This window comes from Gobio gobio (assembly GCF_949357685.1).
Source record: "Gobio gobio genome assembly, chromosome: 10".
In the NCBI taxonomy this organism is placed as follows: Eukaryota; Metazoa; Chordata; class Actinopteri; order Cypriniformes; family Gobionidae; genus Gobio; species Gobio gobio.
This window is the reverse complement of record NC_137116.1, coordinates 45,669,549-45,683,691: the sequence shown is the minus strand read 5'-3', so window position 1 is coordinate 45,683,691 and position 14,143 is coordinate 45,669,549. Positions and strand designations below refer to the sequence as shown.

The following is a 14,143-nucleotide window of genomic DNA, read 5'->3' as shown; positions in this document are numbered from 1 at the left end:
ATTTTAAAAAGTATACATAAGTTCACAACACAACGAAATAAAGCCACAACACAACGAAAGCAAGCCACAACACAACAAAAAATCCACAACACAACGAAATAGCCACAACACAACAGAAATGCTCCCGACCACTAGGGGACTCTCGGAGTGCGGTAAAGTTAGTTTTCCTTGCATTGTTCTATAGATTCGCCAATCTTACAAATATTTAAACACTACGATCAGTTTTAAGTGTGCAATTGTGTGTCGACATGAAATATCAATTCAAAATCACCTATGTGCATAATAGCTGCATATTTATACTCGAGAACGCTTTTACCCGCTGCCACGGCGCTAAGAGAACGTCTGCCAATTCCACCAAGTTGAAACATATTTGTATGAATTAAAGTATCTTTTTTTTGTTTTGTTTTTTTTCAATGTTGTGTTGTGCATTACTAAGTAAGTTTTACCAATATAATCAAGCTGTGGAATTTTAACATGTCTGTTTTTAAATGTTAAAGCTACACTGTGTAACTTTTTTAGTCTATTCTTAGCTAAAAAAACTTAGTTCTTTCAAAAATATATGTGCTCATTAATGTATATTTACTTCTTTCAAGTAATAAAGTATTCTCGTAAGTTTATAATATGCCATTGAAAATACAAAAGGTAATGGGATCTAACGGTGGTCGCCATGTTTCCCCTCCATCTTGAAAGTACATTAGCCAAAGAGGGACATACCCGTAAATTCAAGCTTCGCCTTTCGCGTTTTAACCGGTTTTAATACTCAATGGCACTGTACAAAATTCCCTGCCTCGCGCATGTGCACGTCAACTTGTTCAGACTTGTCTGGTGCATGCGCAGAGAGTTTTCATCTCAGCGGCGTCCAGTAACGGAGTTATACAGAGTTTTCCTTGCTTGTTTATTCCTCATGTCTGTTTTTCCTTGTGTGGTATTTCTGTGCGTTAATAACTCCGTAAGTAATAATAGTTATTGTCATTGTAGATGTGTTTCAGAGTGTGTCATCGCGTAATTCAGTTGATGTCACCTCAGAAGTATTTTTGTGTCAACATACAATAGCGTAATGCTCACCTATTTGAATAATCATTCAGTTATTTTGTTATCAACAATGTTTATTCGTTTATAGAAAATATTTGCTTGTAATGTATGTTGATGGAAATATGTATCAGGTCTGATCGCATATTAACAATTGTTATACAGAGCGCACTGCAGTGCTAAAGCTGCACACACTTTTGTAATCCGACCTCGCTTGTTAGCAGCAGCGGCAGCTCCGCTCCTTTTAATGCAGCTGCATTTAGCGCCTATATATGGTACAATAAGCTCTGGTTTACGGTTACATTATACTAATGTAACTTATAAGTATAGTTATACAGTTCTTAACTGTGTATCTTCTGTCATGTCATTGTCATGTATATTTACCATCCTTATTTGTTCTCTCACAGAAACCACATTTATGTACATATCCACGCAAACCTGTTTATGCCTTGCAATTGGATGACTGAATAAACATTACTATCATCAAAGTTCACTCTGGATTAGCTGCAGTTCTTTCTAGCCGAATAATTAGGCCAGTTGAGTTCCAACCATCCCACTGCGCACAGAATATCCCACAGGCATATTCGTGTCGAATGTGGACGAGGTCGAACTGGAAGCCATGTTAATCTTGGACTAAATCGGCCACCGTAGGAGTTGAAACGAAATCGGAATTGAGAGGAACAGAAATTAAAATTCACTGGATGGTCATATACCTTTTCACCGCTAGATGGGGGAAAATATCACACAGTGTAGCTTTAAAGGTAATTTTAGTTTAATTAATACAAATTATACGTTTCAACCACTTGGTGTAATTGGCAGACGTTCCCTTAGCGCCGTGGTATCGGGTCAAAGCATTCTCGAGCATAAATATGCAGCTATAATGCATGTAGGTGATTTTGAATTAATATTTAATGTTGATAAAAAATGGTTAGCCTACATACTGTTAAAACTAATTGTGGTATTGATATCTTTGTAAGATTGCCGATTCTATAGAACAGTGGCAACTTTACCACGCTACGAGTGCCCCCGAGTGGTTGGGAGCATTTCCGTAGTATTGTGGCTTGATTTCGTTGTGTTGTGGCTTGTTTCCATTGTATTGTGGCTTGATTTCGTTGTGTTGTGGCTTGTTTCCGTTGTATTGTGGCTTGATTTCGTTGTGTTGTGGCTTGTTTCCGTTGTGTTGTGGCTTGATTTATTTGTCTTGTGGCTTTTTTATTGTGTTGTGGCTTGTTTTCGTTGTGTTGTGGCTTGATTTCGTTGTGTTGTGGCTTGTTTCCGTTGTATTGTGGCTTGATTTCGTTGTGTTGTGGCTTGTTTCCGTTGTGTTGTGGCTTGATTTTGTTGTGTTGTGGCTTGTTTCCGTTGTGTTGTGGCTTGATTTCGTTGTGTTGTGGCTTGTTTCCGTTGTGTTGTGGCTTGATTTATTTGTGTTGTGGCTTTTTTATTGTGTTGTGGCTTGTTTTCGTTGTGTTGTGGCTTGATTTCGTTGTGTTGTGGCTTGTTTCCGTTGTATTGTGGCTTGATTTCGTTGTGTTGTGGCTTGTTTCCGTTGTGTTGTGGCTTGATTTCGTTGTGTTGTGGCTTGTTTCCGTTGTGTTGTGGCTTGATTTCGTTGTGTTGTGGCTTGTTTCCGTTGTGTTGTGGCTTGATTTATTTGTGTTGTGGCTTTTTTATTGTGTTGTGGCTTGTTTTCGTTGTGTTGTGGCTTGATTTCGTTGTGTTGTGGCTTGTTTCCGTTGTATTGTGGCTTGATTTCGTTGTGTTGTGGCTTGTTTCCGTTGTGTTGTGGCTTGATTTCGTTGTGTTGTGGCTTGTTTCCGTTGTGTTGTGGCTTGATTTCGTTGTGTTGTGGCTTGTTTCCGTTGTGTTGTGGCTTGATTTATTTGTGTTGTGGCTTTTTTATTGTGTTGTGGCTTGTTTTCGTTGTGTTGTGAACTCATGTTTGCTTTTTATATTGCGCTGTGTTGTGCACTACTGGGCCACCGTAGATATTAGACATCTTTTAAATACAAAATTGCTTGCTGGGGTTACATTTACAATGTCAAAAAAATTATAATACAAAAATTAAACATGCATGGATGAATAATTCACAATAAGATGTTTAACATGAATTTCATGCCAATTTTAAGGTACACTTACACTTCTAACTCGCTGTTCTTGCAGGTTCTTGGAGATGTTGTGCTTGTATTGTTGTCAAACTCTCCATTACTTGTGGTTGGAGCTTCTGCAGACAAGGGACATCATTATTTATTTGATTTATGCAATATATATGAAGCTTCTTTTTGTTGGCACTATTATATATATATAGTATAAACCAAAAAGAGGCAAACTACATTTAAGCTAGATTTACACCTGGTACAAAAACAATAAAGATCTGAATTAGAGTAACAACATCAACTACATCTCTTGGCTCACCTGAGTTTGCAGACTTGGTTTGTTCTGGAGATAACCTGCTGGCTGTTTCTCCACTTTCAAAGCAAAAAAAAAACAAAGAAACTAAGTATTGATAAAGTAGTTGGAAGCACTGATCAAATGTGTGCTGTTTGTGTCTGTGCATACTTTAAAACAGCTCCTCTTAAAGCCTGTCTCTCCTCTGCGTCTCTGGGTTCATTTCCTGAACAGGGAATCACATCCGCCTCTGTGTATCTGAGATCATTTGCTGAGGAAACATTTCTTATTATCAAAAATGCCTTCACAAACAAACACAAAAGATCAATGCACTTCCTTGCTGTGCCAATCTTACAGCATAAATATGGATACTGGGCTTTTCCATACTCCAAAGTATCATCACCGTCCACGTCCAGATCCACATCGCTGTCCTGATGCTCCTTCAATGTGCTGCCCACCAAACCTTAAGACATTTAAAATAAGCATTCATTAAATGACAGAGAACACAAAGCCTTAAGAGCGTTATTACAGAACAAGAGCGCATTTCAAGTGCCAAAGTAATTGAGAGTGTGTACTTTAAAAATAGGTTGAGATTCAAATGTGCACTACTGATGAACTGCGAAGTGCTAATAAAATCAAACGTGTGTATAAGGACATGCGGGTCTGTATGACCTCTGATTTCTTTGTGATCGACTCCGTCTCTGTTTTTGACCCCTGGCTAAGTTCTTTTACAGTAATCTCCGTCTCAAGAGGATAAAACCATTCCAATTTCCTCACGTGTTCCTCACACACACGCACACACAAGCACTGTTGCAAAACCAAGTGAGCTGCTTTGCTGCTTACATTGGTGGTTTGGTACGCTGTGCATAGGCAGTAACTACAAATTGACTTTCGCATTTGATTTCAAATTTGCCAATTTTCAACCTCCTTTTGCATCGTTACAATGTCGGTAGCATACGAAAGTGATGAAGAGATTGAAACGATTGTCTTTTTTAGAGCTGCTTTACAGCAGAATTGAATTCTGTTTGCATCACTGAATATATTTTTTTCTGTTTATCACGATCTTTATTGCATAAAGCATATATAAATAAATGTGACTTGACTATTACTCTAGTATATCACTGAATTATAAGTTTTATAATTATAAGCTTAAAGCATAAAAATATAGCACGCTTAGAGATTGGACAAAATACGTTTTTATTTCCACTTTTTTATTGATACATTTCAGTATCAAATTTTCGATTTTATTGCGATTGACTTCTTGAATGTAGGCAGTTTAGGTTTTGGAACATAGCAAGTGTCTTTAATTATACCTAAAAATCTGACTTATTTGAGATATTTGTGTATTTAGTGTGTAGCTCAATAGCTGTGCAGCATTTGTGTGTTATGTACCTCTGAAGCCCCTGAGAACAGAAACCATCTGTATTCTTCTCTGTTCAGCCCATTCAAACTCCCTCCCGGCTGACAATATGGAGCCATCTTCAACAACACAAACGCCATCTCTCTGTTGAAAACACACTCATATCAGTATCTCTGGTGAAAATGTCTCCACCAGCCTCAAGACACCGCTTTCATCTGCTACCTGCCCCGAATGCCCTCTTGGCATGAGGTCGCAGCTAAAAAAGAAACAGAAAATAAAAAGAAACAGACATTTCACATGCAGGTTTATAGTTTGTCTGATTCTCCTGGCCACATCTACCTGTCTTATACATCATACGGCTGACTTAGCAGCACAGGACAGCTGACGGCATGTCTTCTGCCGCCTGTCAGTCAAATACAGACATCACAAACAGCCTGTGATCTGTCAGTGAAAGCAGATCTAGAGGAACTACAGACTACAGGGGAAGGTAGGTTCATTGTTTTGAATGAGACCTATAAACACATGCACAATGACAAATGAGCTGCATTTCCATCATACCTGGTCTTCCTCTGCTTTCCGTCTTTTCAGTTTCCCAATGCGTGCTGTGTAAAAAAAAAAAAAAAAAGAGAGAAAGAAAATGAGCAGAGAGAAAAAACAACAACAACAAAACAGCTGATTTTTTTATTGATGCATGGCACTTTTCATATAACCTTATCTGAAAAAATGAAGCATAAATCAATTCTTTTGATTCGTTTTTTTTCTCCACTGGCAGTTTTATGATGGAAATATATACAATCTCAAGCTGACATAAACTGATAAGACAGAAAGGCCTCTATGGCCTACAAAAGATAAATAAATGGCAAGGGAATTGGACTGATCTGTTTATCTGATTATAAAATAAAGACATAAAAGATTTCCAGAATTCTCCTTCTCTCGAACACACACACACACACACAAAGGATGTAAAATTCAGGATGGTGGAACGGTATCTACCACTCCATTAAAATCTCTGTTTTGCTGAGCTGCTAATGGTGTTAAGGGACATTAATCTTCAGGAGCCTCAGCTCATGATATAGTCAAAAAGGACAGTGGAAACAGAGCTGAGCCTGTTACAATCACCGTGAAGTTGACCAAAACGGAGAGAGGATCATTAATTAGAGAGAGAATCTGATCAATTAGCTTTGACCAATCTTCCAGGGCACCTTTTTTGGACGTTAATGAAATAACATAAAAATTAACAGTCCTGATAAATGATCAAAAATTCAACATAATAGAGCACCAATATTTCACAGTACAAAGACTTAATACTCTGAGTATTACTGTGCCAAGGGTGTAATATCGCATTAAATAGTATATAATTTTCACCATCTCAGGATTCTATAATCATTTGCTCCTTGAAAGATAATTTTAAATCAGTGCTGATTAGTATCCAGATAAAGCCTCTTTAAATACTGCAGTTGTGTGGCGTGCGTGGAGAATATCTTACCAGACAGTGGGCAAGAAGATACATGTGGGAATCCATAGTCAGTCCAAACATGAATAGATTTCACTTTCTGTTTGGCGTAGCACCTGCACCAGCAGAGCTCCTTAACTGTTAACATATCAAAAGGTTAAAGGTCAATAATCTGCTCTGCTTGTGAGGGTGCTAGGTCAAAGGTTGGGTGGTGCTTTAACTGTTTGAACTAAAGGCAGTGCGTGACACACCAAGCCGATGTAAAAGAACTAGTGGTGATGAAAGCTGACTGTGTTGTCGCTGTGTCTCGGCCAAAAAACTGCACTTGAACACACCAAAAAGACTACAGGCAACTGCCAACTAGCATGCACATTAAAGAAATAACTGAACAGCAGGTATCAATATTCCATATTCATCATTCAAAAAGGGACTAGGACTGCAGATATACAAACTAAAAGCAGCAACATTTTGAATATAAATCATGCTGATCATTTTCTTCATTCCAGATGGCTCATGTTGTTATGAAAATATTTGCACATTGAAATGCTCAGGTAACATGATGTAAAATTAGAACAGCCTTCTGTCTTTGACTTCTTTGCTCGTTTTCATCACTTTTGCGTTTTATACTTGTTCGCTAAGCTGAACAGCCAATCAGAGCGATCTCTCTCATCGATGGTGCCAATGTCAACGGACGCTGATTCAACATGCTAAATTGGCCAAAATGCCCCCAACGCAGATGGTGCGGAACACACTGCAAAAACTAGGCTGGTCGACGCTCAACAAAGGCTTGGCGTGTCAGGGCCTTAAGACTGAAAGTGTACTAGTGTTGTCTGAGGACAATTTATGATCATGAAAATCAAAGATAGATGATTTCATCATAAACATTTTTTAATTAGTATTCATAGAAATCTGAATTTGGTCTAAGCTCTTAATGCATGTTTATGACCCGGCATGCATAGGCAGTGACTGAAATACAAAATAAAAAAGAGAGAAATCCAGAGAGAGGTCATTAAAAACGTACCATTGAGTCTTGTTTGCCTGTTTGCTCGTACTCGCAAAAATGTCTGGAATGAAAAAGAAAGGAAGAAAAGTGACACTTCAATATCCATAATTGCAATAACATTACACTAATTTTTTTTAAAAAGAATTCTCACTGAATATCCCATTATCAAATATTTCATGGTACAGAAGTAAAATGGGTTACGAACAGCAATTCAGGTAGGTGTTTTGATGCTTAGGACTCCTAAATATGATGATACTCTGCAAACCTAACATATAAAGACCAATTTATACTGTGCAAAAAATGGTAAAAATAGTAAGTGTAAGGACAACATTATTTGAAAAATAATACTTGACTTTATATTGTCGTTGCACTAAAGATAAATTAATGAAATATTATCATTTCACATTTAAATACACATTTTTGGTTTTATTTTTTATCAATGACATAATACTTTTTCCAATAAAATTAAATATTCCAAAATTGTAAGCAGTCTTTAGAAAGCAGAACGAAATTACAATGTACTTTTTTCAGAACAGAAACATTATTTGAAATATAATTAAAGTCCAGCAGATGGCAGCACTACACTGAGTGCTGCCTCAAACATTTGATTGACACGCAGTCTTGGAATGGGTAAAGTCCACTCTTAAATTAGTTTGATTCGACCGGTAATTCATTAAAGTTCAATATGCTCCTCAAGAGAAGTGCAAGCTAATGCTGCTAGACATGTATATAACGTGCATTTTGTGCTCACCTGGTACCTGTCGGAGTGCACCGCCTCATCAGCAGGACGTGGGGAGGAGGCGGAGGAGGAACCCTCTCTCTTTATGTGCATAGAAAACAGAGACTGAGAGGGGTAGAGAGGTTATTATTGCCCTTAGAGATAAATAAATTGCATATAACAAGTGTTGTGAAGTACATTGGAGAGAATGTACCTTGGGCGGCCCAGCAGCAAGACACTCCTTTTGCGCGGGACCCTGACTGTAAACAGAAGAGAGTGTTATTAACACATATTTCATCACCTCAATCCCATTACCAACTAAACTCAGCCTTGTTTTAAACACAAAGTGTGAATCAGAATATGCAGACGGGCTCAGAAACGAGGCATCAGGTTGCAAACATTTCCTTCACAGTCAAATAAAAAAATAATATATTTATAAAGCTGTCTCCATTCGGGTTCTGTACAGCAGGAAGGCTCTAACACACCCTGGGGCCAAGTTCAATTTGACACAATTACTGTCCACAGTTCTGTCACTAAGCAGATTATGGCTATAATTTCTTTATTGGAGAAATCTTTCATGTGTTCAGAGTGGCTAATGTGCTGCCCTGCCTCGTCTGATGCTGATAGCAAACGTTGAAGAAAGGCATTATTAGCTTGCTATGATTTTCGCGAGGACTGCCTTGAGCTTGACTGGCTGTGAAATGTCAGGAACAATGTAACAGCTTGTAATTTGTGATGTTGCAATGATGGAGGAGACAGGGAGAGGGGTGGAGGCATGGTGCACATGCCCAGAGGCTGTAGATAAATATGCCATCCAGACCTGGAAGCATTTAATGTGCCTTTGGAAGGGACAGGTTACAGGGTTTGTGTGCGTATATGTGTGTGCGTTCATTGTCTCAATCTGCTTTAATTCTGCCCTTCCTCCATCTTTCCGGCTCTTGTCTCCAGTTTTGATCTCTTTACTAAGGGCGGCGATGCATTTTCATGAGCCTGGATGAGATTTGAGTAAGAGTGACAGAAGAGCATGCTGACTGTCAGCGGCACTTTACTGTCTACGTGTCCCGGCCGATACAGAGAGACTGAGGCAGTTCAAAAAAATCAAATCAACCCTCGACTGATCGGCTGATGATCTCAGATTGAGCTGGACGGATGGGAAAACAAAAGAAGACATGAGCGAGGCAGAGGGAGGTTGATAGATTATTGATTGTCTCAGTCATTATATGGATTGTATCATGTTCATTACAGAGGAACATGACAGGTTTCATTTTTACCCTCTCTGTGAGAATAGCAGGTGGAGAATGAGGGGGGAAGAGTGTGATAGCAGAGCGCATTGGGATACTCTACTCTTTCTAATATTTTAAAACTTAATTTATTATCAATAAAATAAAAATCATACATAATAAAACAAGAAATAAGAAATTATTTATTTATATATTAGGCTCCACCATCCCCATGAATGGATGGATGGTTTGCATAAATAAATAAATAAAGTTGTTGTTTCATTTTTATTAGGATTTTGGATTATGGCAACAAACTATATCCGAGAAGAACCACAAAAATTGGGAGAACATTGATACTATATTTTATTTATTTTCTTACTCTATACTTTCTTACTCTATTCTTTAAAAGGTAAATACAACTTTATTTATTGTAAATAAAATAGAATTGATTTCTATATGGTCTGATTGAATGAATGAATGAATGAACAAGTAAATAAATGTTCCATTTTTATTTTAGTTTTAAGGTTCTATCTGACATTTTTGTCAAAAATGTGTTATTCACATATTCTTATTCTGTGACAACTTATCTACATTATGAAATGGTTTTGTTACATTGTGCACATTTTGAGACTTCACAAAAAAACACAAAAAGGTTATATCTACAAAGTCGAATGGAATGCAAAAGCTTTGAAGCTCAATATCTCAAAACTGCTCCGAATGCAAATAGAACCCTATAATTCCAAGGTGGCGAGATGGCAACGAAACATTAAAGAACTTCAAAATAAATAAAATAATGGTTGTGAATCAGGAAATAAAAATAAATATTAAGAGAATGTTTCAGGTGTGGCGTATGTACCTATTGTGCAGCTGCATTAGACGCTCCATTTCCTGCTCCATGTGTTCCTGCAGCTCTCCTGGCCGCAGAACAGCGTGACAGATCGGACACATGGGCGTCTGAGTGTCATACAGGCCCTTTACTTTACCTGGACAGACAGATGAGAGAGGGAAGCACAAAGACACGCTTTATTATTATAAACCTACAATGAGCAATAAAGCAAATTCTTGATAATTCAATGATAAAAATCATCTCGTCCAGGCAGCTGTGTAATCTAAATAAAGCTCATCAATACAGTCACATGACAGCAGAGACATCGAGTAGCAGAACCGGTCTCATAGCTAATCCATCACAGGCTAACAAGTGGCCAAATGAAAGCAAACAGATCTGAATAAAACATGGATCTGCATATCAACGCTGCTTGGAGCCATGCCCTTGAGAAAGTGTCAGTCAGCCCCCCTGCGAGTCCCATCTCTTTTAAAATTTCATCTACGGTACAGCTCAAATAAATTCACAGACAAGTACTAACTGCTTGCATCTCTGCCTAAAGGCAACCAACATCGGTAAACAATGAAATTCCAAGGCCCAAATTGAATTTATAACCACATTACCTGCAAAGATAACGTCTGCAAATAACAAGATGATAAAAGGAATTTGATTTGATTCTGGGAGAGCACGTCTTTTTCCCTCCTCCTGTTGGAGAGTCTCTCATGGGGGGCATTTGAGAGACATTCCAAAATGATAATGTTAAACCTTAACATGGATACACTGCCTTAATTAATATACACAGAACAAAACCTAAACACCAAAGTGTGGCTATAAACTGTTTAAATCTATTAATTACTGTCATTTTATTATTTTATGTTGCATCATAAAAGCCTATATTGCTGAAGACTGCAGGTTAACAGTTATTTTGGGGAAATACAATTCTGATAAGTTTTGTAATATTTTTGAAAGAAGTCTCTTATGCTCACCAAAGCTACATTTATTTGATCAAAAATACAGTACTATTGTGAAATATTATTACAACTTAAAATTACTGTAATAATATTTATGCAGAATTTTTAGCAACCATTACTCTACTGTTCGGTGTCACGTAAAACAAGAAATCATTCTAATATGCTAATGTTAAAAACAGTTATGCTGCATGCTTAATATATTTGTGGAAACCATGATACTTTTTTTCAGGATTGTTTGATGAATAGTTTAAAAGAAGAGCATTTATTTTAAATATAAATCTTTTTTAATATTATAAATACTTTGGATAAACGTAATGCATTCTTTCTAAATAAAAGTATTAATTTCTTACAAACACACACACACACACACACACACACACACACACACACACACACACACACACACACACACACACACACACACACACACACACACACACACACACACACACACACACACACACACACACACACACACACACACACACACACACACACACACACACACACACACACACACACACACAATAAGATATGGACGGTCCCATAGCGTTTTTTCCCCAAGTTATAGGATGACTGCACATGCCAACATCCATATGACAACTGTCATCGTCATGATGGGAGACGAGTTCTGAGACGGCCATGAACTGACCTTTCCAAAATGCCACATTTCATCCTGGCTTTCTGTCACATTACGACAATATGTCAGAGGCCCGAAAAAGACAATACTAGAGGCTTGTATTTCACAGAGCTGCATGCAAAGGGGTAAACAGTCATATTACTGGAGGCCAGATGAACGTGGTTCTCTCTGTAATTGATTGACGTGAACTGTATTGGTTGCAATGGCTTTTTCAAAATGTCACCATTTAAAATTCAGACAGCCAACGAGGTCTGAGACCACATACAGTATCAGTTTCTTACGTTCAGTAGAAAGAATGTTTTGGATTTGAAAAACTACTTTAAAAGGAATATAATATAATATAATGTAATAGAATAGAACAGAATAGAATAGAATATGTGAAGTCAAGTAAAAGGAGGTCCCTTAATGGTTTCTGCCATGATTTTGCCTTTCAATAACTCCATAATGGGCGCGACCTTTCAGTAATCCGAGGGCATGCGAGAGGCAGGCGACTGGCAGGGGGCTTGTTCCCTGGCAGACTTTCTGAGGAGAGTGGCAGTTATAAAACAGAATTGGCCCACTCCACACCTGCCATGAAGCCCCGTCAAGTAGCCTGAACCCGTCTGGTTCGTGTTTAAGACATCAAATGTTTCATTTTATACAGGGGATTTCATCGTTCCTTCAATATGCTTTGTGAAGTGCAGGGGAGTATGCAAGCTCCAGTGAGTGTTTTTATTGAGGAAAATAATGGGCCATTGAAAAAGGCTATTTAATAGGCAACATAATAGGCAATGTAGCAACACATCTGCTGTGGAAAGTCATTTCCTTCATTTTCAAAGGTATTTTCTTGATTCAGACCTTTCATTAATCGGCTTAGAAACAGCGTAATCACTCTGGCACTGGACCAGGTACATGTGGAAAAAAGTCCAAGTTTGCTGTTATTGAGGGTGATCAATGTCTGAAATGAGAGGCAGAGTGGAAATATTACCACGATAAATCCTTCAGAGCTCGTTCGCAGTTGTGAGAGAGACGTCGCACACTTGCATGTTCGTATTATAAAGCGAGCTATTAGATTAAAGCGAAAATGGCTTCCATTAACATCCTTACTGTCAAGTCAATGAGCTCATTCTGTTCTGTTCCTGCCCCACATACTTTACTGGCCAATCAGTGTCTCGTTAATGAATATTTACTGAATATTCAAATATGTCAAAACCCCCTGAAACAATTCCAGCCAAACAAAAATAATGGTACACATATATATCAAAGGACTACAGAAATGAAAACTAACATGACTGCAACAAAAGCATACTGAAAGTAACTAAATAGTGCACAGAAATTGGACCTATTTGATTTAAATATAAATGTCTTCTCCAGGATTTTACTAACAATACATATTATTTTAGTAAACATAAACAACAACAAGGCACAGAAAAACATGAAACTCTAGGTTAACCTGTAGGTTATAGTCCCAGATACAGAGGAGAGTGATCAGTGTCTCTGAAATCCCTCCATCATAAATGTCCCCATAAAGATGAGGGATAGACATCTATACAGCTGCCCGATAAAGCTGTGGCACTCATCACTCCAGAGAGCTGATTGCTGCCTTTAACTGTGGGCTGTGTCAAAGAGTTCAGCCCTGGAGAAACATTTAAGACCAGGTTCAGCTCTACAGACAGGTGAGGGACAACAAATACAACTGATTCCCTGAGCTTAGACTCAAGTGAATCTCTTATGAAATCAGAGGAATTTAACTTGAAATTACATATTTAAATCATAAAATATCATGAAATTTATCATGCAATTTAAAAAAAAATGTAATCACGAGATGAGCATTAGCTAATTTAAATCTGCGATGAAATTAAAGTTGTCTTTTTTTCCATTCCAGCTAACCAGGAACGTTCTCAGAACTTCCCCAATGTTCTAGCACTCAAAATTATGGACACACTTTTCTTCTAGTAATGTTAATAGAACTGTGGCAAGCAGGGCGAGGCTGAGAGCCGTGGGAACGGAGCAATTGCTAACGAGAGTCACTGCGCCCCACACCAGCCTCGGGTCTCACGGAGGAGCTCCAGAAGGATAAAAGGAGGAGTGACGACAGTGAGGACAAGAGAGGACCAGGCCTGGGCTTTATGTTGTGTTTTGTTTGTGCGGCAGTCGTCTGTGCGGGGCTACCGCTTTACTTTCGTTTTGTTGTTTGTTTGTTTATTTTTGGATTAAAGTTTTATGTTAAATGTTCGCCCATTCCCACCTCCTTCCCTGAACTACAAACTTTGTTACAAGAACATCTGACTTTAATAATGTTCTCAAAACGTTAGCACCAAAAAAAGTATCTATACAGCTTTCAGTTTTAGTTGGACAATCATCTACGGCCCGGTTTCACAAACAGTGCTTAGACTAAGCCAGGATTAGTCCTTAGTTCAATTAGGGCATTTAAGTATCTTTTATAAAAGTGCCTTAGAAAAAACATTACTGGTGTGCATGTTGAGTCAAAATGTCAGAGCAAGTTGCTTTGAGTTTAAACAGCTCAAACATGCATTTTAGTCTGGGACTAGCTTATGC

At 38.0% G+C, this 14,143-nt stretch overlaps 1 protein-coding gene across 1 annotated transcript in view; it reads right to left on the bottom strand.

Moving 5' to 3' along the window:
• rnf220b (ring finger protein 220b) overlaps positions 1 to 14,143 on the bottom strand; it is a 50,028-nt gene that overhangs the window by 5,232 nt on the left and 30,653 nt on the right. The window contains exons 3-13 of the mRNA XM_079826704.1: positions 10,028 to 10,154; positions 8,166 to 8,211; positions 7,985 to 8,077; positions 7,252 to 7,294; positions 6,264 to 6,368; positions 5,336 to 5,379; positions 4,810 to 4,921; positions 3,790 to 3,880; positions 3,589 to 3,675; positions 3,445 to 3,497; positions 3,169 to 3,253 (exon numbers count right to left, since the gene is read on the bottom strand). Of these exons, the coding sequence (XP_079682830.1) occupies positions 3,169 to 3,253; positions 3,445 to 3,497; positions 3,589 to 3,675; positions 3,790 to 3,880; positions 4,810 to 4,921; positions 5,336 to 5,379; positions 6,264 to 6,368; positions 7,252 to 7,294; positions 7,985 to 8,077; positions 8,166 to 8,211; positions 10,028 to 10,154 (886 nt within the window). The remainder of the gene's footprint in view (positions 1 to 3,168; positions 3,254 to 3,444; positions 3,498 to 3,588; positions 3,676 to 3,789; positions 3,881 to 4,809; positions 4,922 to 5,335; positions 5,380 to 6,263; positions 6,369 to 7,251; positions 7,295 to 7,984; positions 8,078 to 8,165; positions 8,212 to 10,027; positions 10,155 to 14,143) is intronic.